Source organism: Mirounga angustirostris, unplaced genomic scaffold, assembly GCF_029215605.1.
Source record: "Mirounga angustirostris isolate CCGP_5_RB_7025 unplaced genomic scaffold, mMirAng1.0.hap1 SCAF_1, whole genome shotgun sequence".
NCBI classification, from domain to species: Eukaryota; Metazoa; Chordata; class Mammalia; order Carnivora; family Phocidae; genus Mirounga; species Mirounga angustirostris.
This window is the reverse complement of record NW_026991709.1, coordinates 120644259-120669066: the sequence shown is the minus strand read 5'-3', so window position 1 is coordinate 120669066 and position 24808 is coordinate 120644259. Positions and strand designations below refer to the sequence as shown.

Sequence of the window (24808 nt, the reverse complement as noted above, 5' to 3'; positions counted from 1 at the left end):
TGTTGAGAAATGCAGGAACCCCTCCTCACGTACATACCCCCACCCCCAGCCATATCCTTAAACCAGTGGGTCTCAACCAGGGTGACTATTTTGTGCCCCAGGGGGCATTTGGCAAGGTCCAGGGGGCATTTTTGTTGTTATATTTAGAGGTGGTGGTGGGTACTCCTAGCACCTAATGGAGAGAGGCTGGGGATGCTGTTCAGCATCCTAATTGCACAGGGAAACCCCTCACAGGAAGGGATGATCTGGCCCAGAATGTCAATATCACTCAAGTTGAGAAACCCTGCTTCAAACCCATAGGATCCCTCACTACCCCCTTTTTCTGGACACTACAGCTGTGTTCTTTCTATACCCCATATAGAACAGTGGGAAAATGTTGCTCAGAGGGTAAGGTGGAAGATATTCACCAGAGTAAACGTGATGCAATCATATATTTCAATCATATAGTCAGCCTATTGAAAGTAAAGCTAATATTTATTGTAACAGGTACTGTTCTAGGCCCGTACATTGAATGGCTTGGGAATTTTATTAAATTGCAGATTCTGAGTCAGTAGGTCTGCATTTCTGTCCAGCTCCCGGGGGACGAAAACACTGCATCCCGCGACCGTGTTTGGGACAGCAAATTTCTTGGCACTTCGGATATATCAGCAAACAAAACAGAGACCCTCTGCCCTTGGAGAATTTCCAGTGTGGCCGGAAGTGAATTGGACCCAAAGAAGGGTGGGCAGGCTGAAGGAAGGCATTCAGAGTCTCAGGTGATCAGAGCTAGAAGCGAATTGAGAGACAATCTAGTCAAACCGCCGCATTTCAGAGTTTGAGAAACCGAGACTTGCAGTAGGGAAGGGAGCTGGTCCAAATCACACAGCTTGCTGTGGACAAGGCTGTTTGATTCCTATTCCCCTGCATTATCAAGGTTCTTAGAGACCCCTTGGGGTGTAGAGCGCAGTCAGGGTGGGGAATGGCTAGCAGCATTAGAGGTTGCAGGGGTGGGGGCCTAGGGACCCCCAGTACTCTAGCCCCAGGAAATCCTGATTGCCTACTTTACTCCTGGCTATCAGGGCACCCACAGAAACGCTGGGATATGTTTGGGGAGATAGTAGATTCTTCTGGCTGGCCCTTTGTTTTTCTGCATGACTACATCTGCAGCAAGGACGTACCAGGGTAAAAGTATGGAGAAGTACATTCTGAATGCATTCGGTCATTTGGTGAGCAGGTGTAAAGAGTAAACTCAAACAGAATTAGGCCAATTAAAACCTCTTCTTGAGGAGGAGTGGAATGACAGATCCTGAACACATGTGAAGCTCCTCTTCTCATCCTTTAGGGCCCACCTGAACAGAGCCCTCTGCCCAGAGCTTCAGATTAGAGCACTCTGCAGGGTGTTGAAAAGCAGCTGCTTCCTCCACTGCTAGTACGGGGGGCGCCTGTCAGTTGGGGGGCGCCTGGGTGGCTCAGTTGGTTAAGCGACTGCCTTCGGCTCAGGTCATGATCCTGGAGTCCCGAGATCGAGTCCCACATCAGGCTCTCTGCTCAGCAGGGAGTCTGCTTCTCCCTCTGACCCTCTTCCCTCTCATGCTCTCGGTCTCTCATTCTCTCTCTCAAATAAATAAAATCTTAAAAAAAAAAAAAATTCCTGTCAGTTGGATTGGAACAGTAGCCAGTTTCACGGGGTAGCTAAAAAGAAGAGCAACAACTATACATCAGGCATTAAAAAATATAACAAAAGGAGAAAAAAGAGACCTTTCATTAGTATTTTTTTATGTCAATTTATTATTTATCCCTTTGCCAATATTCAAACAGGCAGGCGGTCATAAAACATTCAAAAAGATCCTCTAAAACAGTCAAGGCATCTGTTTTACCTCAGTTCCTTTTTAGAAACCTGGAAATCAGGAGCCCTGGCGTTTATAAAAGAAGTGGTGTTAAAGATATCTGCCATATCAAAAATATTGTTTGAGGGTCACTCCTTAGAAAGATTTTAGTTTAAATGGTATCTACAGCTTAGGCAGGCAGACGGTGGTTCTTGAGGGAAGATTCAATGTAAATCGGCAAAGAGCGGCTTCCAAATTTCTGACTCCTCACTTAGTATTATTTTGTTGGAACAAGGCGTTGACAAAGCCCACTGTTTGGTAATTAGCGTCCTGTCAAGTCTCTCTAATCAAGACCAGCATGCTGCACCTGGTCCTAGTTAGAAAACGCGCGTGGGCAGTTCTGATCTGACCCTCAGGGGCCCTGCCTGGTGCAGAACTGCCTTCAGTGCGCATGCCCGAGTCACCGGTGACCGAATAAGGAGGGCTCTGCAGCGACAGGTTCTGAAAGCTGTCGTCCAGTTCTAGTGACCTGCCATGCCCTCTTAACTGCTTTGAGATGCAGGCACTTGCTCCTTCTCCCAAAAGAAGCTCTCTCTTCCTGGGACAGAAGACTCCTCTGAAATAAACTCATTGCCTAAAAAAAAAAAAAGCCTAAGACCTTAACTGCCCTTTGGTCAGGAGGAGCTCTGTGGCAGAGTGGCTGGCTCTCCCTAGTCTGTCTTCCCTTCATTCCTCTGGGAGCTGCTGTCTTTCCAGGAGCTGTCCCTGGTGTAGAGGTTGTGGTCCTTGATGTAGCTGATGACAGCATCTGGGAGCAAGTACTTCACGCTGTGCCCCTGGCTCAGGGCCCACCTGATGTACGTGGAGCTGAGCTCATTCTGCACGGGCTCCCTGGCCAGGTGAATGTTGTGCCGATACTTCTGCAGGATGGGCGAGCCCGAGATGTATTCCTTTGGGTTGTGACCTGTCCGGCTCACACACACCACGCCAAACTTCTCCACTATCTCCTGGATGTGCGCGTCTTTCCAGAGGTTGGGGGTCTGGAAGGTCTTCAGGACATCTGCCCCGCAGAGGAGCTTCAACTCGGGCACAGCTGGAAAAACAAGGGTGGAGCCCGACAAGGTTACAGAAGGGTCATGGCCAGTAAAGATAACATCATATTCCGTTTGAAAATTGCACAAGATGCTTTTCTGGGAATGTACTGGGAACTCAATGTCTGTGTTCATGACTGCAAAAGAAAAAGCACGTAAGTGAATCTGAAGCTACTTCAGGGACATACAGTGGTAAGTAACAATTTAATCAAGAAATCTTTTGTTTAATATTGGCAAAGTGCCAAGAAACACACACCAGCTTGGGGTTTTTTTGTTTGTTTTTCTCCAGTATTATACCAAAGTCTGTCTGCGGTGGCTGGACCCCCTGGCGGAGTGGTCCAAAGGCGGCTGTGAACCCCATCTTCTGATAGAAGGTGAAGTTGTAAAATCCCTAGTACCAGCAAGCTGTGGGCCTCAGGCAAGTCACCGCCTTTCTCACAATCTATTTCAGCCCTAACACCTGGTTCTTCTATAAGTAAAATCTCAGCATAAAGGTTCTTTGGATAATCAACAGCTAGTGACCTTTTCATCCGTTTTCAATATAACAAAGCTCTAGAACAACTGATCAATGTGGATAATCCTTTGGCATTTGTTCTAACAGGACGATGGTTGTGATGATAAAAGGATGCCTAACGTTTACTGGGAGCTCAGTGTGAGCAACATCGCTAAGCGCTTTATGGGTTTAATCTCATTTGATCCTCAGAACAATTTCATGAGGTAGGCGTTACTGTTGTGCGGGGTCTGCGGAGCGGTGCGCGGAGCGGGAAATCTGCCTAAGGTCACTGTCTAGGAGGAGGAGGCAGGATTCAAGCCGGCCAGCCAGCCACCGGGTGGGGTATTTGTAACTGCTGGGCTCTGCCGCCTCCTGCTGGCGGGGAATTGTATATGCACCAGAGCCCAGAAGCCCTTCCGGGATTTTCCTGGCACTCTTCAAGGTCCTGTCCCTTTGGAATGGGCTAATCTGGAAAGGAGAAAAAGCAAGTCCATGCTAGAAGCAGCCACTAGGATCTCCGGTCCTTCTGGATGCCGAGTCTAGTTCCAGTAAATGGCAAAGGCTGTGTTCCTACAGCGCTGGCAGCTCTCAGTCACCTTGAAACCTCAGCTGGGCGGGGTTTCAGGGATACCAGCGCTGGGGAAAGAGCTGATGTAAATGGGCAGTGGAGGCTCCTCTTCTGTGGAAACTTGGAAGGAATCTGGACGTGGATCAGAGAGATGAGTTTATAAAGGAGCACCAGACCGGCTGTGGAATGGAAAGTGAGAAACTGGAGGGGTCATGGGGAGGTCTGAATTCAGCCTCAGTCTGGCATGGGCTGCTGTGGGCTGATCCATCCTTCTCTGGGCCTCAGTTTCCCCACCCATGAGACAGTGGGCGCTGGACTTGGTTACTGATTTTTGAAGCAGCAGATGAAATTACAGAAACAGACTTTTCAAACACTCCAGCCGCATAATATTGGTATAATGAAATGATATCCAAACACTGATGCATGTATTCATTCATGAATTGTCCATGGTTAAGAACTAGGACTTTAAAGCCAGACACCTCAGATTCAAATCCTGGCTCTGCCATTCAACAGCTGTGTGACCTCAACTTTAAAATGAGCATATTAACCGTACTTATCTCCTAGGATTATTTTATTTATTTATTTATTTTTAAAGATTATTTATTTATTTATTTGAGAGAGAGAGAATGAGATGAGAACACATGAGAGGGGATAGGGTCAGAGGGCAAAGCAGACTCCCTGCCGAGCAGGGAGCCCGATGCGGGACTCGATCCAGGGACTCCAGGATCATGACCTGAGCCGAAGGCAGTCGCTTAACCAACTGAGCCACCCAGGCGCCCTCCTAGGATTATTTTATAATTGAATGAGCTTAGGGCGCCTGGGTGGCTCAGTCGCTTAACCAACTGAGCCACCCAGGCGCCCTCCTAGGATTATTTTATAATTGAATGAGCTTAGGGCGCCTGGGTGGCTCAGTCGCTTAACCAACTGAGCCACCCAGGCGCCCTCCTAGGATTATTTTATAATTGAATGAGCTTAGGGCGCCTGGGTGGCTCAGTTGGTTAAGCGACTGCCTTCGGCTCAGGTCATGATCCTGGAGTCCCTGGATCGAGTTCCGCGTCGGGCTCCCTGCTCTGCAGGGAGTCTGCTTTGCCCTCTGACCCTATCCCCTCTCATGCTCCCTCTATCTCATTCTCTCTCTCAAATAAATAAATAAATAAAACCTTAAAAAAAAATAATTGAGCTTATAAGTATAAAGTACTTAGATCAGTGCTCGGAACAGAGTAAGTGTGATAGGTGTTAACTACCATCCATTCATCCATCCATCCACCCATCCACTAACCCATTCATTGACACATCTATTCAACACTTAGGGAGTATTTTTAAAGTCAATAAAACTGCGTTTAAAAATTATTCAATAACTCACACTTTTCACTACTTTGGGCTGGTCCCATTGCTCACAACGTACGTGGATTTGGACTGTTTTGCATCTGTAAGGTTCTACTCCAGTATCTTATTTATTCAACCATTGTAATTTAGCAAGAAACCAGCTTTTGACCTTTTAAACTAATGGATGATTTTTATGTGCTCCTCCTATGGGGGAGGTTAAACAATGGGCATTTAATTGTAGGGTCTCCTGAGGCCTGGAGCACACCCTCCTCCCACGCCCATGGTCAAAGAACAGAAGATACCCTCCTCCTCTCTCAGTTGATTTTTGTGCAGGCAGTTTCCACACAATGGCTTCAATATTAGACACTGTTTGATTTATTAACAGTGACAGGAATATAATTCACCGTGAGCTCTTGCCTACAGGGGCCAAGTGCTCACACCTTCCCATCCCCCAAATCAAAGGCATGTCTGTGGGGGTAATGACTTCTGGGAACACGTGCCTTAGACTCCCACTCTGGGCAGTCCTCAGAGACCATTACATAGCTCTTTCAAATCCATTCACATCACTGCTACAAACTCTTCACACTGGGTACTGACTGTCCAAGTACGTAAGTCTGAGGTGTTGAATAAAGGCTGCCGATTTGATTCGTCTTAACCACGATGTAGTGACCTACATCAGATATCCGTGGGCATTTTGGGGGACAGTGTGCTTTCTTGGAATAGCCACAGGCTTTAAAAGCAGAGATTTACATGGAAAGTGAGGGAAGTGCCACCGGGACCTTTTTCTTTGGATGTCCAGTTACCCTAACTCTTTATATCAAGAACACCCAGCCCTGTGGTCAGTCAGCCCTGGGTTCCAGTTTCAGAGCTGCTGGAAGCCTGGCAGGGTTCTAGCAGCCGGGCTGGCTTCCTCTGCTATAAAATGGGGATGACCTCCTGTGGAAGTTCTGGAAATTGAGTGACAGACTGAATGCAATGTGAATTTGTGGCCATGAAGACACACTCAGGAGTGTGAGACTTCTGGGTGAACAGGACACCAGAGCTGAAGCCAGGTATTAAAGGGAGGCCCCCAATTTAACCAGACAAGGCTACCGTGGAACAGATCAGTGCAAGATGGAATCGGGGGGGGGGGGGCTGTGCTTGCTCTGGTTGTGTGGAAAGGGAATCCTCGGAAGGCTGCTGAGCCGTGCTCAGCCTCATCAGCTAAGGGCAGGGACCACCCGCACAAAAGACACACACTGTCGGGCTGTTAGAGGACCGACCGAGGCATCATCCATCCCAAAGTGTCACACCCAAGCAGCCCAGAACTGGGCTGTCTGCATGACTGGGTCAGTCCAAGGAGGACCGAAAATCACAGGAGTGATGGGCAAAGCCGGGCTCTGACTGCCAGAACATGCTGAGCTCAGCCCGTTATCTGCAGTCCCAGAGGAGACGAGCGCGCAATGAAATACACAGCACACAAAAAGGTCCTTTACAAATACGTCACTGTAACATACAAGCCACCTGGTCAGAAGCCAGATTTATGCTGAGGAAGAACTCCACCTTCCTCTTAATTGCTCTAGTGTTATTTTTTTCTCGGATTACAAACGTGAAATCTGTGTCAATTATAAAATGTATGGAAAATACATATTTAAGGTAGAAAACAATTCTGCTTTCTACAAAAAATATTTTCATGTATTTTGTTTTCTATTGATTTAGACATGCAAATAGATGTGCAAGTATATTTACATTTTTTTAATATACTTTACATTATATACACAGGATCATATCCTGATTTTCTTCTACTTATCTCATAAGGCTTTCTCCAAAAACCTTTTGTCTCAATTATTCATACTATGTATACAGAATAATTTACTTAAACATTCCCTTATACTTAAACATGGAGGTTGCTTTTATTTTCTGCTTAAAAACTGCTGTGATAGGGGTGCCTGGGTGGCTCAGTCGTTAGGCGTCTGCCTTCGGCTCAGGTCATGATCCCGGGGTCCTGGGATCGAGCCCCGCGTTGGGCTCTCCGCTCGGCGAGAGGCCTGCTTCTCCCTCTCCCACTCCCCCTGCTTGTGTTCCCTTTCTCGCTGTGTCTCTCTCTGTCAAATGAATAAATAAAATCTTTAAAAAAAAAACCAAACTGCTGTGATAAGCATCTTTCTACATAAATCTTTGTCCCAATTTCTAATTATTTCCACAGTCTGATTCCTAGAAGGGAAATATATCAAGCAAAGGACATGAGCATTTTTAAAGCCCCTAATGTATTTTGGTAAATTGAAAAGCCCACTTTTCATTCAACATAAACTCTATTTTAACAGCTACTTTAGGAGAGAACAAGATGAGCAGGACTCAGGGTCTGAATAGCAAGAAAGGGGATAAAGAACAAACTCCCAACATTATAGGGCCAAGCAGAGTAGCCCCTAGAAAGATAAATTTGAAAAGAATGTGGGTGAGCTTTGGCCAAGGGCGGGGAAGAGCCCATCTCCGTGAAAGTAGCTGTTACTAGTTTCACAGGAAGATGGGTCCAACGTGGGCCTAATAGGACAGATAGGTTTTCAAAAGGGGAGTCAAAGGGAAGGGGGAGGAGGGACATCTAGGCAGAGCTGAGGCAGGGATTCTGGAAGCAGGTGCAGAGAGGGGAAGTATGAGAGGCTGGAAGCCTCTGTGTGGCATCCCTCCCACATCACTAGAGGCTCCCTGCCTGTCACTGGAAGCTCCAGCATTCCCCAGCAGCAAGGAATGCCCAGTACCTATGTGGTTTCCTGCCTTTGTGCCTTGCCCAGCTGCCCCTCTGCCCAGAAATTGCCCCTAATCCCAGATAAGGTACTCTGATCCTATGAGTCTTGGTACTAGTGTCTCCTCCTCCAGGCAGTCTTCCTAATCCATGCCTGGACTCCCCACCATTCACAGCCTGCCTCTAGCCTTAGGTCGGGGGCCGGGGGAGGGGGGCGGGGGCAGGCTATCTTTGTTTTCCGCCTGAGTCCAGAGCCCGGCCTGGGGAGGTGATCATAGGTGTCTCTTAACTCTGTAGGAGTAGTTGCTGAGCCAGAGATGCTCCAGAAAGAAGGCAGAGGCTGAGAATGAACGCTGCCTGTGCTCATGACTGGGAGACGGGGGAAGAGAGGCAGACAGACCAGAGGAATACACTGAACATTGTAAAGCTGATTATATAAGAGATGCTGTAACTCCTCCTTTCTTAGATTCCTACTCTAGTGCAGTCCCCGCAACTGGCTAGAAAGCAAATCCCAGCGTGCCTGTTAAATATCCAGAGTCCCAGGCCCCATTCCCACTTTGAAGGTGTGGGGTGTTGCCTGGGAATTATTATACACCTTACAGGTGATTCTGCCATGAGTGATCCTTTGACCAGCATTTGGGGACTGCTGCATGAAACCTTTAGGGCCTGGTGGCATTTTCGAGTTCTTTTAGAAGAGCGTCTGTGTTCTGGGGGGGTGGGTGGGGGGGTGGGAGACTGTGTTCTAGGGGGCACCAATATGTGTTGAAAAGGGTCCCATGATTAAAAAGTGATAATGGCCACAAGCTAGTTCCCTTTCTTGGAGAGTCACAATGTACATGATCATAGTAAAGGCTCTGAAAAGTCCTGCAGGAAAGGAACCATTTTAGGTTGGTTTACCTGTGACATTCCTGAGCCCTTCTGATCTGGAACTGGTATCCCATCACCCACAGTTGGGAGACCGGCAGTAGGAAACCCCACAGATGGGCCTGCTGGATTTCAGCCAGGCGGGACCAGTGATTCTCAGACCATGTCACATCCTGCCCTTGCATCACCAGGGGCTCCTGCTAATTGGCATGAGGGGCCTGTGCACTTGACCCCTAGTACCAGGGCTGCCATTAGAGACGGAAGATACTTCGAAGCCACAACTTATAAGATTCTACCAATACCAGGAGTTGACAACAGGGTAGAAACCCAGGGTTACAAATTGAAAGGACATTCCATATGGAATGAAATTCCCCTAAAAAGAGGTTTCTGTTTGAGGGTCAGAGTGGCATATTTGTACTCAGAAAGGCTCAGGCTTTTAAAAGAACCCAGCATCACTCACCAGTTTATCCTTGTGTAGCCCTGACTGTAATCCCCGTCACAAGCACAAGTCACAAGGGTAGGTAAACCCCTTTGGAGCAGAAAATCCTAAATTAGCAACCCGATTTACAAGGGATGGTGGCGGATTGTTGAATATGACCTTTCAACCTGGGAAGTGCCACCACCCCCAGGCAGGCCTCAGAATCCTTATCCATGCTTGGGAGTGGGTCCGGTGAATCCTTGACCTTTCCCCCTCCCAGGGACAAAAGGGTCCGCACCCACCTGTGGGGGCCACGGAGCGAGCCCTGCCGTGGTCCTGGCCTTCCGTCTGGGGCAGAGATCTGAGCAGTTCATTGTGATGATGCCTGCATTGCAAACACACGGGCTCAGGGTGTGTCCGTCCCCCCCAAAGCCACCCAGGGGTCTCAGTTTTCAACTCTCCACCTGCTTTTGACCATTTTAGGTAGGTAGCTTGTTCCACAAATGTTTGTGGGGGGCCTACTATGTGCTGGGGGCTGGGATGGAAAGCGGATGCGATAGGGTCCTCTTGGCCACCCACTGCCTTCTGTGAGCCCGGGTGGAAGGGGGAAATGAGCATAGTTTTACTTTTTTAACATTTGTCTTTTAATACCTCACTTAAAAAAAAGTTGAGTAGAGATTAAGGACATGGGCTATGAGAATCAGACAGACCTGAGTTCAAAATAAAACCTTTCTTTTGTAAAGCCAGGATAACGCCTACCTTAGGTGAGTGAGCTACTACACAGTGCGTGGCCCACAGCTCACTAGTATTTCAGGACTCCACGGCTTGGAGAGTCTGGCTTGGAGCCAGGCTGCCTGGGCTGAATCCTGGCTCCCCCACAGGCCAGCTGGGTGACCCCGGGGTGGGAGGAGGGGGGCAGTCAACAGGTCTCTGTGCAGATGGTTCAGCACCTGCATCATGAGGAATAGTGATCGTGCGTGCCTCTCAGAGAGGTCACGAGGACTGAAGGAGTTTGTATGCAAAGTGCACTGAACAGTGGGCAGGACGGAGCAAGTCTCATTTGGTGTTAGCATTTCAGATCTGGTTAGACTTACACCATCTCCGCCTAGCTCTTTTAGCAATCAGTGTGCAAATCAAGACATACCTGATCCAACACAGATAGTCACGTCTTGTATCAATGCAATCTTCCACCTTCCACCTACTGAATTGTACATTTACAAGAGCTGTGTTTGGGAGAAGGCAGTGCCTGGTAGGAAAAGCAGGTGCTTTGCAGCTAGACTCGGTGGGTTTGAGTTTAGGTTTTCTTGGCTGTATGACCTTGGATAAGTCACTGACACTTTCAGAGGTTCACTGACCTCATCTGTTTATTGGTCATCGTGGAAGCTAATGCCGACCTCCCTGCCGAGCATCGCCAGACCGTGAAAGTGCTTCTATCCTGCCAAATGCTGTGGCCCAGTGCTGATTATCACCGGGCAAAGGCACAGTGTAAAGGTTAAGCTTTAGAATTAGACTGCATGGTTGGAATTCTGCTTCCAACTAGTAGCTGTGGAATCTTGGTGGGCTCCTTAAGTAATCTGCCTCCAGTTTCCTCATCTGTAGAATGGGGGATGATGACTGCACCGACCCCTTGAGCACTGAGGATTCATGGAGAGGCTTAGCACTGGCCCATCCACAGAAAGGGCCCAATCAATATTAGCTGTTCTTCTGTGAACTGTGAGCTTGTTTAATTCATCCTTATATTCTTAGTCCTGAGGAACTGCTTACCTTAAGTCAGCTGAATTCAGGAACAATGGAAGGAGTGGACGGATAAATACATTTAAGTCTGGTCCAAAGTCCTTCCTGATGATCTCAGAGACTCAGTCGAGTCTTCTTAGGACCTAGCTGGACTCTGTGTTTCCATTATTGTCTGCTTTGGTTTTGGTAAGCTTCAAGTCTGAGGATTCGCTCCTGAGTTAGTCTGGAATCTCGCATCAGACTGAAGTAGGTGTGAGTCTCACCTCTTACTTTCTAACTGTAGGACTCTGCGGATGTTACTGACCCTTTCAGAGCCTCCATTTCCCCATCTGTAAAATGGGACTAAACCCACCTACTTCTCAGAGTTGCTGAGGTAACTAGATGTTACCTACCTGAAAAAGCCTGGCACAAACAGGTGATCAGTAAAGGTGGTGACTGTCATTTTATTTTACTTACCTTGAAGCTCCTACTTCAAGTTGACCCTACTTTGAATATTAGCTGGCTCTCTGAACTCTGATGTATGAATAATTATTTTCCTCACTGACCTCCACTCGGCCTCTGTGGGGCAGTGGCCATGGCTTCCTCTTGTTGTCTGCCTGAGTGGTGCCCCGGTGTGCCTAGGAGCCCTGGGCCTGAGGGCTGACCCTGGGAATGAGTTCTCTCGTCCTCCGCAGCCCCACAGGTCTCCAGGGATGCCTGGTCAAAGGGTCACTGTGGCAGGAACAAAGTCAGCCCCACTGTGCCCGCCCCCCCGTGGATCACTGGTTTGAAAAGGACCATAAACACGGCTTCAGAGTCAGACCTGGCTCTACCACTCACTTATTTGTTTTGTGACTTTGATGAACTTAGCCTCTCCGAACCTGTTTCTTCATCTGTAAAAGGAGGACAGCATAAGATCATGCTTGCAAAGGGGGACGGGACAAGACAGATGTGATGGTGATGACGACGGACCACATCAAATGGCGTTGTGACTAATGACCTCCCCCCACAGCGTGGGGAGAAGGTGAGCAACATAAGTTATCAAATGTCCTAAAAGCATGAAGCTGGCCTAGATTCAAAAAAAAAAATTAGAGTAAAAGTAAGCAACTAATAAGGAGAAAAAGAATCCTCAGTGAGCCCTACTGTGAATTTACTTCATAGTGACATTTATCATAGTGACATTGTCTCTATCAGGAAGATATTAAATGGAGCAAAGGGGGGAGTGGATTACTCCCATGCTTCTAAAATCACCTAACTTTACAATTATCAGATTTTCAATCTTAAATGCTTTTGGCAATTTTAGGAAAACATTAGCAATCAAATTTTCTAATTTTTTCTAAATACTGAAAAAATGGAATCACTTATCTGGCAAAACTGTGTTGTCTTTTTGTATAATCAGTGGATTTTCAACCTTGGCTGCACAAAATAAATCATTTGGAAACCTTTAAAAAAATACCCATGCCTAGACCCCACCCGCAAATCATAATCTCTGAGGGCAGGTGGCGGGGGTGGCGGGGGAGGGAGATGAGCATTTTAAAAGAGCTTCCCATGTGATTCCTACAGCCAGGGCCCACTGGTTTGGATGCATCTTGGTACTAATCATAAACCTGATTCACATACTTTGTGACTGAGGCTGTGGCCTCAATCCCGGCCACGCATTAGAATCACCAGGAGGCCCTTAAAAATTCTGATGCCCCACTCCAGACCAATGACATCCCAGTCTCTGGGATGAGACTCAGGCTTCGGTACTTTTGAAAGCTCCCTAGGTGATTCAGGGTGCAGCCAAGGCTGAGAAGCACTGAACTAAAGCATAGAGGAAAAAAAGAAAAAAAGTGTTCAGTAAAATCTTAGCTCACACCTTCATTTTGCAACAGAAGCAGTGACAATATTATGTAGTTCTGTGGTCGGTTCCTTTTTATCCAGGAATGGCTTATCTGTTTTGAGGATAAATTACGGGCCAGTGTTAGGGATGAAGGGAAGGTAGCTAAGGTTATGAAGCCCCTACCATAAGCCAGGTATTTTGCCCACATCATCCCATTTAATTCAGGCAGTACCTCAGATTAGTAGGTGGTGTCATCCTCGTTTTATTAAGTGAGGAACTGAGGCTCAGAGAGGCTAACTCACTTACATCAAGTCACTGAGCTAGTAAACTGGGCCACACTGCCTCTCACAGGGTGGAGGAGGAAAACGTCTTTGTGACTACATACTAAAGCTAAATGATTTGCTGGATTTGTGTGTCTTCCCCTCTGCTATCCTTGATAGATGAGGGCTGGCTATATTGCTCGTTCTGAAGGGATGATCTAGGTGTAAATCTATTCTTTATATTTAAAAAAAGTGCATGTATTCTAACAATCATTTCATATTTGCTCTTCTTAATTTGGCGAGAGGCTCTGAAGTAGCACTGAATTGCTGAATGCTTCTAGCTGGTTCTTTCCCAAGAAAAAGGCAAATAATCAGAGCCAAGATATGTAACTAAATGTTTACCTTTACTATGAGAAAAAGGTAAACAGTTTTCAACCAAGTGACTGGGAAGATGAGTAAAAAATGAAAACCTAAATCGATTTATGATGAACAGGCCTGCCAATTATTGGACCTTGTCCCTTGGGTTTCCTGTGCCCTGACAGTCCTACTGCTTCCAAATAGATAAAAGACACAAGCCCCAAGTTTGCAATCCCTTCAGCGGAATAGGCCCGAAGTTAGTGACAGGCAGCCCCACCTCCCCGTCCCCTCTGACCTCCAGGCTGGGCGGGGCTTCCTGCTTCTCCAGCAAACTCCCAGGACCCTTTCCCAGACACAAGTCAGTGACCCACTGCCCCAACATGCAGGGCTCCCAGGGCTTTTAAAAGCCAATTACTTCTCCTGGGTGCTAACAGCAGTTCCAAAAGAAAAAGATCCTGAGCAACTTTCTAGATGTATAGCCTTTTTTTTTTTTTTTCAATTTTACATAAAAGTTGAGATTTATAGAGCCCAGGATTTGTACAATTAGAAAAGATGGCTTATGATGTAGATGCAGTTTTCAACCTAGTCAATGATGTCAATGATAGAAGGTCCCACTTAGTGAATGTCTTAGGAGTTCTAGGACAGGAAAGTTCTTTACATTTAAAAAGTCCTCATTAGGTTTTATTGTCCCCATTTTGCAAGTGAGAAATGTGTCTCAGAGAAGTACGTGCCTAGTCTCACAGCTACTAGGTGGTCACCCTGGAGCCCAAGGAGACAGCCCTCTGAAACAAGATGGGCGTTTCGAAAGTGCTTCCCGAAGGGCAGTGGGTTGTGATTGTTTTCACTCAGGCCCTCTTTGAGAGTAGGTCTGTGGGTCTCTCTCCATCTGAGAGGAAGCACTTCTGGGATTTTGGCTGAGAAAGCCTGGCTGAAGCCCCACTTCATACCTGGTCCCTACTTTCACCCACTGGGCTCTGCAGATGTGTCCCGTGGGCCCTGGTCATCACACAAAAGCATGCCCACTGTACCTCAGCACCTTCACTGTCTCCATCCACTGCACCTGCTCACTCTCCCAGGGGTCCACCCGGACCCAGTCGGACGTCTGCAGGGCCAGCCGGGCCATGGCCACCCGGTGGTGGGCAGCCACGAGGTCTTGCTTCCTGTAGTTGTCGTTGACAGGAGAGATGATACCCCCGATCACCTGGTACATTCCTAGGCAAGGGAGAGCAGTGGTGTGTGGTATGTGCCAACACTGAGTACCTGGCCACCTGAATTCAGGCAGGTGCGGAACTCTCTGGGCCTCATCCTGAGTGGGAGCAGACTTGGGCATTCTCTCCTGCTGGGCCAGCTCCCTCAGGCAAGGGTAAATGCTGCCCCAGGGACCATGTGCTTCTCCAGTTGACCCCGAGTCATACTTTTCCTGAGAGCAAAGCTGTGAGGATGTGGCCAGACAAGGTGCCCAGATAGCAGTGTGGACAGTTAGGGTCAGAATATGGTGGAGGCACATCATGACCTCCTCCTGCACAGGACTTAACAGTGGCACTATCATCCTCTAGTCATGTATGGGACAACAGTGACGTGCAGTTTCTTATGCCCAAATAGGGGGTCTTGTGAATCAAAGATGAAGGGATGGGATGGAGCATGGACCAGGTAGGTGGGAGGTGGGAAGGAGATGGGAAGTGGTGGGTCTAGGAGGAATGGGAAGGCCAACGTTGGGAAAGATGTGGGTTGTGCTGGTAAGTGATGTGGTATGGCTCAGGGACTGGAGAATGGAATACTTTAATTCAGAGCTATAGTGACACCGTGGAAGCTACAGAGAAACAACATGGAAAGAGTCTGAACAGGACCCCAAAAGCCTTGGGTAGGGGGCTCCAGCTCCATCACTCCCTAGTGCACCCTCAGCAATTACCAACCTATCTGGAAAAATAAAATAGTCATTTGCACTTCAGTTTTCCTGTATGTGAAATGGGATCATACCTGCTTGGCAGGACCTTGTGCTAAGGAGAGAGATTAGGGAATCCTTATGTAGTGGGATGATATTTTATTTAGGATGTGATATATTTTTTAAAATTGTATTATAAATATAACATGCACATAAAAGAACCCAAAACACATACGGGTTGACAGAGTTATAAAGTATATCCTGCTTTCATCATCACCTAGCTTAAGATACAAGCACTTCGGGCACACCAGATGTTCCTACCACAAGCCTCACTCGGACTTTTATAATATTCATTCTCTTTCCTTTATAGCTTTACCATGTATTTATGTAGCCTAAAAAACAGATTCATTTGCCTTCTGAAACTTTTATAAATGGAATCAGACTGAATATATTCTTTTGTTCAGCCTTTTTCACTTTACATAAATAAAATTCATGTAATCCAACCAGTTTTATTGCTGCATAACCTTCCATTGCAAGATTATATACTAAATAATTGATCTCTTTTACTGTTGATGGACTTGGTTTGAGTCTGGTTTTGGACAATTACAAACTGCGCTGCTATGGACAGCCTTCTGTAAGTCTCCTGTGCTCGCACACACCGGCATGCATTTCTTAGGACACACATCCAAGACAGGACCTGCTGAGTCATAGGGCAGGTGTGTCTGCACCTTTACTAGATAATGCCGGACCGTTTTCCAAAATGGTTGCAGCTCTTTACCCTCCAACCAGCCGTGTAGGAGAGTTTTATTTGCTCCAGGCCATGCCACACGAGGTTATGGTCAGGGTCTTCTCAATCTGAGAGATGTGAAATTATATCTCATTGTTGTTTTAAAGTTCATTTTCCTGCTTACTAGTGAGGCTGAGCATTTATTCATATATATTATTAAGCATTCAGGCTTAAATTTTTTGTGAAGTGCCTGTTCAAATCTTTTCCCCATATTTTGGGTTGTCTGCTTTTTTATCATTGATTCGTAGAGTTCCTTACATATTCTACATGCTAGCCTTTTGTTGGTTGGTTCTATGAGTCATAAATACCCTCTTGTTTTATGGCTTGCCTTATTCTTTTTTTATGGAATCCTTTGAAAATGGAAAAAAAAAAAGGAAAACGAAACTTCTTAATTTTAATGTAGTTGGGTTGGGTTGTTAGTTTTTTCCTTTACGGCCAGTGAATTTTGTGTTATGAAGACATCTTCCTACATTATCTCATAAAAGGTTTATAGTTTTGTTTTTTCACATTTGGGTCTTTGTGCACGATGTGAATCCTATTAAGTTATTTTTCATTTGGATAGTCAATTATTCCAGCAATGTTTGCCAAAAAGCCCCCGTCCACCCTGCTGCTATGCTCTGCCACCCGTGTGTCGAACGTCAAGTGTTCACCTGTTTAAGGGGCCTGCTTCTCTGCTGTTCTGTTCTTTGCTCTATTTGCCTGGCCCTGTGCAACTTCACACTGCTTGGCTCAATATAGCTTTATTACACATCTTGATATCTGGTTAAGCAAATCCTCCCACCTGGCTCTTCTTCAAGAGTGTCCTGGCAATTCTTGACTTTTTGTATTTTCCATATAAATTTTATTTATTTATTTTATTTTTTATTTATTTATTTTTTTTAAAGATTTTATTTATTTATTCATGAGAGACAGAGAGAGACAGAAGCAGAGGGAGAAGCAGGCTCCCCGCGGAGCAGGGAGCCCGATGCGGGACTCGATCCCAGCACCCTGGGATCATGACCTGAGCCGAAGGCAGACGCTTAACCGACTGAGCCACCCAGGCGTCCCTCCATATAAATTTTAGAATGAGTTTGTCAAATTCCACAAATGAAACACCTCTCCTTGCCCCTGCCCCACCCCCCAAAAAACCTGCTGAAATTCGGATAGGAATTGAACTGAATTTGTAATTTAATTTATGGAGAACTCATGTCTTTACAATTTTTAGCCTTCCAATCCACAAGCATGGTATATCTTTCCATTTGTTTAGATCTTCTTCAATATTCCTAAATAAAGTTTTATAGTTTTCTTATAGAGAGCCTAAACATCTTTTCTAAGACTTATTCCCATTCCTCCTATAAGTGGCATTATTTAAAAAATACTTTTTATCCTGTTTGTTGCTAATATATAGAGATATGATTTAGGCACCCTGGATGCATATCTAGTAACCTTGCTAAACTCTCTTATTCTAGTATCTGTAGTCTTTTGAATCTTCTGTGTCCAAAATATACCATCTGAAAATACTGACAAATTTGCTGTATTTTCAGTCCCTCTGCCTTTTATTTGTTTTTCTTGTTGCACCACTGAAGACCTCTAGCATGATGCCGAATAGAGGTGGTGTTAGCGGGCCTCCTGGCCTTATTGCAACTATCAGAGGAAAAGCTCGAGTGTCACTAGTACATACGATGTCTGCTGCAAGTTTTCTGTAGCTAGCCTTTGGCAGTTGTTGGAGAGACTATGCCCTGTGTCCATTAAAACTCCCCCCCCCCCCCCCCCGCTTTCTGGGCACACTGGAAGCTAATATATCTGTTCTTCTTGAAATTAGGTTTTTGTGATCTCACTGAGCTGTAGTCAACGGGATGTGGGTGAAAGTGATGTATGGCCCATCTAGACTTGGCCATAAAAACTCTCGCTGACCCTCCTACTCTTCTATAGTGAGTCTGAAAGCTATAATTAAGGAGGCAAAGCCATGGGTGGGGCCTACTAGGATTCCTGAGACACAGCTGGGCAGGGAATTGCCCTGTAGCTCTTCAGGATCTACATGGGGTTTATCTGATGAGAGAGAAATGTTCTTTAATGTGCTAAGCTCTTAAAATTTGGGCATTTGTTATGGTAGACTAACCTGGTCTATCCTGACAAATGGGTTACTTGAAGACACATTCCCGGCTATTCCCCATTTAAGAGCTTTTGTCATAAAGGAATTCAAACGTTTTCTCTGCCAACTCTTGAAATGACGGTGTGATTTTTATGTGATTTTTGACTACTTGCGGGTCAAGGCCCCTGACTAATCATTTGTTGAGGGGCTCCCCCGGGCATCAGATAGATATGCCCTCCTCCGGAGAAGCTTCATGTTTCTGTTTCCCAGGTCCCTGGAGTTATTAAAAGTCATGGATGACCTTAAATGAAGTTGTCGACTTAAGCTTCTTTGACTAATTCAGGCAAGGGGCTGCAAATCTGAGCAAAGGCTGATGTGTGGCCATTTCTTCCTATTGGTATTTCATCCTTGCCTTTTTCTTCTTCGGCTTGCCATAGTACCAAGCCTTTGACTTGTTTCTTTGTTGGCTTGTATGGCCACTGATTCAAAGCTTAAGTGAGCAGTACTGGCAAGTGCCCACGGGGCCATCAGTGGTTCTGATGTTCTAAGAGCCTGCTTACTTACCTCCCTAGTTACAGATGTTTGTCTCTCAGCTGGTCTGAGACATCCCCACTTTTTGGCTTTAACAGTGAGATCTGAAAAATGTTCTACCTACCATTTATTTTTGTTTTTAGTGGGAGAGTTGATCCCAGGAAGGCAGCCTGACACCACCCCCCTCCCCAACATACCCACACCTGCCCGGAAGCTGAGAGTTCTCGGATGCATTTTTCCAGTCCTGGTAAACCTGGCTGCCTTGGGCCCCTCCCTCCTGGAGGTGGAGTCATCCACTGTACCAGGGGGATGACAGAACTAGCTGAGAGTAAGGAAAGAACATTCATCTTTCAACTTCCAGAAACCGGTTCCTAAAATTCATTTCAGAGGAATACTGGTGAAGGTTAGAATCAGGGTTCGTTCAGAAAGATTTATCTAAGTTTTAAAAGTCACCCTAACAAATACCAAGAATCAGAGTCTAGGGAGTGAGAGCACACAGTTTTACTAAAATCCACAGAGTAGGGCGCCTGGGTGGCTCAGTTGGTTAAGCGACTGCCTTCGGCTCAGGTCATGATTCTGGAGTCCCGGGATCGAGTCCCACATCAGGCTCCCTGCTCAGCAGGGAGTCTGCTTCTCTCTCTAACCCTCCTCCCTCTCATGCTGTCTCTCATTCTCTCTCTCTCAAATAAATAAATAAATAAAATCTTTTAAAAAAAAAATCCACAGAGTAGTAAGGAGAGAATATGAAAGTGGAAAGGAAAAGCCCCTCTGGGAGCTGGGCTGGGGTGGGTGGAGGAATGAGCAGCAGGCATCAGGAAGAAGCTGGTAGGAAAGGTTTGTGGTGACCAAGCGTTTAGACCCAAGTCGAGACCTGCTCCCTACACCCTCTTACCCTTTGGAGACAAAGCCTCGTGTTGTGTTGGGTGAGGGAGGGCAGAGTTAAGAGGCTTAGTTAGTTTTGGGAACCGCAGAGCAGGCGGCTGGTATTTTGCTTCCCACTTGGAATTCTAGGAGGAGACCATCTTGCTCTGGGCCCGCAGAGCATCAGCGCAGTAGAAATGGCAGTGTGGCGTGCACGGGCAGAGAGGCCTTCAGGAAACATCCCCTCCCCTGCCTTCAGCGGGGCATGGTGGACATTCATAGGAATCCCCAAGGCTCTTTGCGAGGAGGAGTGAGAGAGGCTGAGGATGAACAGTCAGCTGGGCTACTTTGGGGGAAGGGTGGGATGGTGGTAGGTAGGAGGTACAGGGTGTCCAGGGCAAAACCAGGGACCGTGCCGGTGTTAGAACCAGGGAGAGCCCAGGCATGGGCCCAGACAGCAGTGGTGGCGCCTTAGCCAGGAGAGGCTGGGGGCACTTCGGTAGTGGAGGCAAAGGGGATAGAGGCCAGGGCCCAAGACCCAGGGCACGTCTCTCAGCTGGAGGGCATTCAGGGCCAGGTGCCCCCTTTCAGATGCTAGGGTAATAGACCACTTATGATGCTTAATTCACTTTTGGGGAAGTAGGCAGCAAAAGATTAACTTGATTAAAAACTGACCTGTAACAGAATGAGTTTAAAATCAGAAGACAGTTACCTTGAAGTGGCAAATTTTTTCACCATTCATGGAAATGGTGGCTTAAGAGCAAGGTGAGTGTTACAGAAAGCAAAGTAAGTTCTAGTTCTGCATATCTGAGTCCCATATTATGCACGGGATATGATCCTTTTCTTTTCCACTTTAAAAAAAGGGGAGGCTAACTTCTGTGGAGTGCCCACTTTCTTGGGCAATTGACATACATTTAACTTGCACATTAATCTCTGTTTGGAGGGACAGGGTGGGGCACCAGGCAGCCCTCCAGGCAGCTCTGCTAGGCACCTTGGAGACTCAGGTGTCGCCTTTGATGGTTTGGCTCATCTTGACAGGGCAGGTGGTACAAGGAGAAATCAATGCTTTGTTATAGCACCCAGGAGAGGAGAGTCCATAAAAAGAACAATTTGGGCTAAAATTCCTTCTTGCCCTCCAAATGGTCATGAGCTCAAGCCTCTTCCCTTTCCCACAATCCCTGTGTTACCTCTCACATGCCACCCTTTCTCCCTAGATAGATGCAGGTCCTTCTCCGGCGGCCCCACTGCTGCCCAGACACACCTCCATTACAGCCATTTATATAGTAAAGATCTGTTTGTCTTTCCCATGAGACTGATAGCTCTCGAAGGACGTGAACCTGACTTTTAATTCTGAGTAACATGACCAGCACGTCTCTTAGTACGAGGCTCTAGTGTCCTTGCTTTGGGGTTACCATAGCAATAGATGACTGTGATTTTAACATAGTGGAGAGAATTCCTTGTTTATCTCCACCCCTGTTCTAATAAAATGGCAATGAAGGAATAAAATACATACGAAATCACAAGGGCAAAAAGAGTGGGAAAGAGACAACAATGGATGGGAAAGGTTAACATAATTTTGGAAGCTAGAGAGCTGATGCACAACGGTTAACAATCAGAGTCTGCAGGCAGCCAAGGAGGTAAGAGGCAAGGTGCCTTGCGTGGCAGAAGCATGGAGTGGGTCAGGAACAGGAGAACGGGGTGCCACAGGGCCCGAACACAGGAGGACGAGTTCAGAGTTTGCCTAAGGAGCCCTGAGATCCAATCACTAACCCATTTTCCCATCCTGGCAGGAGGCTGAATGTCTGCTTTCTGCCGAGGTTGGACCAGAGAGACCTTTGCCTCCCAGATACAGGCACAGGGCAGAGGAGGGAGAAACACCATCCTTACGACAGGAAGATAAAGTCTGGCTTCCAGAAGAGCAGTCCCACTCAGGAGAAGACATCTACAGATCCTCACATTTAGGGGTCTTGGACCCAGGGCCTGATCATATGGCCACAAGGCCCGCCAGCTTCACCCATATACTCAGAGCTTCCTGCCAGCATTTAGGACCTGATCTGCGAATATGAGCAGACAGTCTAAGAGACAAATTTTAGAAAAGTGCTGACTATGAAAGAGAGACCAAAACCATCAACAGGAGGAAAGGAACTTGGAGGACACAAAGGCAATCGATGCAGACAGCAAAAGGAAATTTCAAAAATCTCCAAATAGTATTGTCAGGAGGATAAGAGATGAGTGAGATGCTCTCAAAGGGGCAGTCAGAAATCAGGAAGAAACTTTCAGAAATTGAAAAATATCCACTCATTCAACAATATTCACCCACTGCCCGTTCCATGTCGGGTACTGTGCTAGGTTCTGGGGACATACAGGGTGACGAAGCAGACCAATTCCTGTCTTTGTGGAACATTCTGGTGGGTGACGGCGGCAATAAAGCCAGTGGAAGAATTGGAAGATGACTTTGAGGAAATTATACGCCAGTAAGATACAATTAGAGGATTGACCCTGGAGGTCCAACAACTAGGTAACAGAACTCTCTGCAAGAGAACAGAGGGAGGAAAACATCAAAGAAATAATACATTTTCCCAGACTAGAAGGGCATAAGTTTTCAGGACTGAATACCCTCTGAGTGCACTTTGAAGGAAAGAAAGCACACACACTGGCAGACCATCAGAAAACTTCAGACCATCAGATTTAATGAGAAGATTCCAAAAGTTTCCAGAGAGAAAACCAGAGGTCGAACACACAGGACTGGGACGCAGGACAGACCTGGATTTCTCAACAGCAATTCTGGGATCCAGAAGGCAGTGGGGCAAAGCCTTTAAAATGTGAAAGGAAAATTATTTCCAACCTTGAATTCTCTATTCAGCCAAACAACCAAACAGTTAGAACAGGGGTCAGCAAGATTTTCCTATTAAGGGACAGGTAGCAAAGAGTTTAGGCTTTGTGAGTCATGTACAGTCTTTGTCGCATATTCCTTTTTTTTTTTTTTAAACAACCCTTTTAAAACATAAAACAAGGAAAAAAAAAAAAGCCCTACTGTCAGCTCACAGAAAGAAGGAAAACAGACTATGGACCAGAGTTGGCCCATGGGCTGTGGTTTATTTACCTCTGAATTGGAGCGTGCAATAAAGCTGTGTTCATATATGCAAGGTCTCAAAAACTTACCTCCCATAGATCCTTTCTTTTTTTTTTTTAAAGATTTTATTTATTTATTTGAGAGAGAGAATGAGAGAGAGAAAGAGAGAGCATGAGAGGGGGAGGGTCAGAGGGAGAAGCAGACTCCCTGCCGAGCAGGGAGCCCGATGCGGGACTCGATCCCGGGACTCCAGGATCATGACCTGAGCCGAAGGCAGTCGCTTAACCAACTGAGCCACCCAGGCGCCCTCCCATAGATCCTTTCTCAGAAAGATGCAGCAGGATGTGCTCCCCTCAAACAGGAGTAGACCAAGAAAAGCTGAAGGCCCAGGATCCAAGAAATCCAAGATCCTGCCACACCAGGAAACAGGCAAAGGGAATCCCCAGGGAAACAGTGAAGGGAAATCTCAGATGAGAGCGCTGCAGCGGCACAGAGAGCTCGCCGTCCAGAAGGAGCCGGAGGACCCCGGCAAGGGTACGGGCAGAATCAAAATGGGACAGATTACATGATGAGTCTATGTATATGCAGATGAGTTTTGAAGATCTTCTGGAAAATTTGGGACTGAATTAGTGATAGGTCTAAGGAACATAAGGAAACAAATAAATGAAGTAATAATTACCTCCAGGAAGAACCAAAGTTTGCACGGGATGCAATGCAATCATAGTGTGCCACACGGCTTAGTTAATGACATTTACGCAGACATAAATGTAAACAGTATTACTTCAGCCCAGAGTCATGAGCCAATCAATTTGGGAGCATGTGGTGGAGGTGAAGTGTGAGGGTAGGGGTGTGAGAGAGCTAAATCTTCCTTTTTCATAATTGGAAGCCAACAGATAATATTTAAATCCGAAAAACCAAGAAACACAGTATAAGCTTATTATATAAAAATAGACAAATACTAGAGAAAATGGCTGAAAAAGTCAAACACAACTGCTCTAGAACCAGGAATCAGGGGTAGGGAGTTACCATAAGCCTTACAGCAACCTAACTTCTGTCGTATATATATCTATAAATACAGAAAATTAGTTTAAAATGAATGCACTTTGTAGAAACATTTCAGCATACTGAAAAGTATAAAGAAATCAAAAATCAACAAAACATATCCAAGAAGTTAATATTGTTTATATTTTGGTTAATTGCCTTTTTCTTCTATGTTTTTCTTCATATAATGTAAATTCAATTTTTGTATCTTCTTTATTTAGATTCTATCATTAGCATTCTTCTTGGCCATGAGCACTCTTGAAAACACCATTTTTAATGGCTGTATAATAAGATCATATATATATATGTATATATATGTGATGTGCTTGAATCAATATATTGTGACCATCTTTGTAGATCTTAGTTGCAATTTTTAGATACACTTTTAAGATAAATTACTAGAAAGGAAAATTACTGGCTTGAACATTTTGGGGGCTTTTGCTACATCTTGCTGAACTGCTTTTCAGAAATTGTGAATAAGGGGAGAGGGCCACCCACATGGAATGAGAGAACCCACCTCACCCCATACTGGCTAGTGCTGGGATTACTCATTTAAAAACATCTTTGCCAATCTGCAGGAACTTTTTGTGGTTTAAAATTTGCCTTTAGGATGATTTGTGTGATTTTAATGACTTATTAGACATTTGTGCTTCTCTGGTTGTGAACCACCTGTTGTTCATAGTCATTGTTCCTTTGTCTTTTTATGTGTATGAACTCTTTTTAACAAATGGTTTGCTGCACTCAGCTGGTGCTCAGCAAGTGTTGCCCTGGTGGGTCTGCTGGCACCGCATAGAGAGGATTCTCCTCCACATCCTGGACCTCTTCCCCAACTCCGGGAATTCGGTCTGGGTCTTCAATCAACTAAGACTCTCCACATCCTTGTGAAGTAAAGCCTCAACGGGTCCTCTCCGGGATGCTTCCATCATTTCTCTGAGTACTGTGCCTCTGCCCCCCCTTGCTTGCATCAGTTCCTTATCTCCTCTTATAATTTTCGGATCCTTATCTTTTTCTTGAGTTCTGGAAGACTCCCTCGGACTGGTGTTCCCATTCTCTATTTGGTTGCCAGAAATCGCCTCCCTGCAGCTTCGGCTCCACTGAGTGCTAATTTGCCAAAAATGTCTTTCAT

The 24808-nt window shown here is 46.1% G+C and overlaps 1 protein-coding gene across 6 annotated transcripts in view; it reads right to left on the bottom strand.

The window, feature by feature from the left end:
• Positions 1–429: 429 nt before the first annotated feature.
• The window catches only part of NMNAT3 (nicotinamide nucleotide adenylyltransferase 3), a 117612-nt gene continuing 93233 nt past the window's right edge, over positions 430–24808 (bottom strand). The window contains exons 3-5 of one of the 6 annotated variants that reach the window (XM_064587140.1): positions 14465–14648; positions 9587–9669; positions 432–2898 (exon numbers count right to left, since the gene is read on the bottom strand). In XM_064587140.1, the coding sequence (XP_064443210.1) occupies positions 2516–2898; positions 9587–9669; positions 14465–14648 (650 nt within the window). In that variant the 3' untranslated portion in view covers positions 432–2515. Of the gene's footprint in view, positions 2899–6957; positions 7368–9586; positions 9670–14464; positions 14649–24808 lie in introns of those variants that run through there. The other 5 variants (XM_045903666.3, XM_054504386.2, XM_054504385.2 and 2 more) reach the window with 5 other exon arrangements.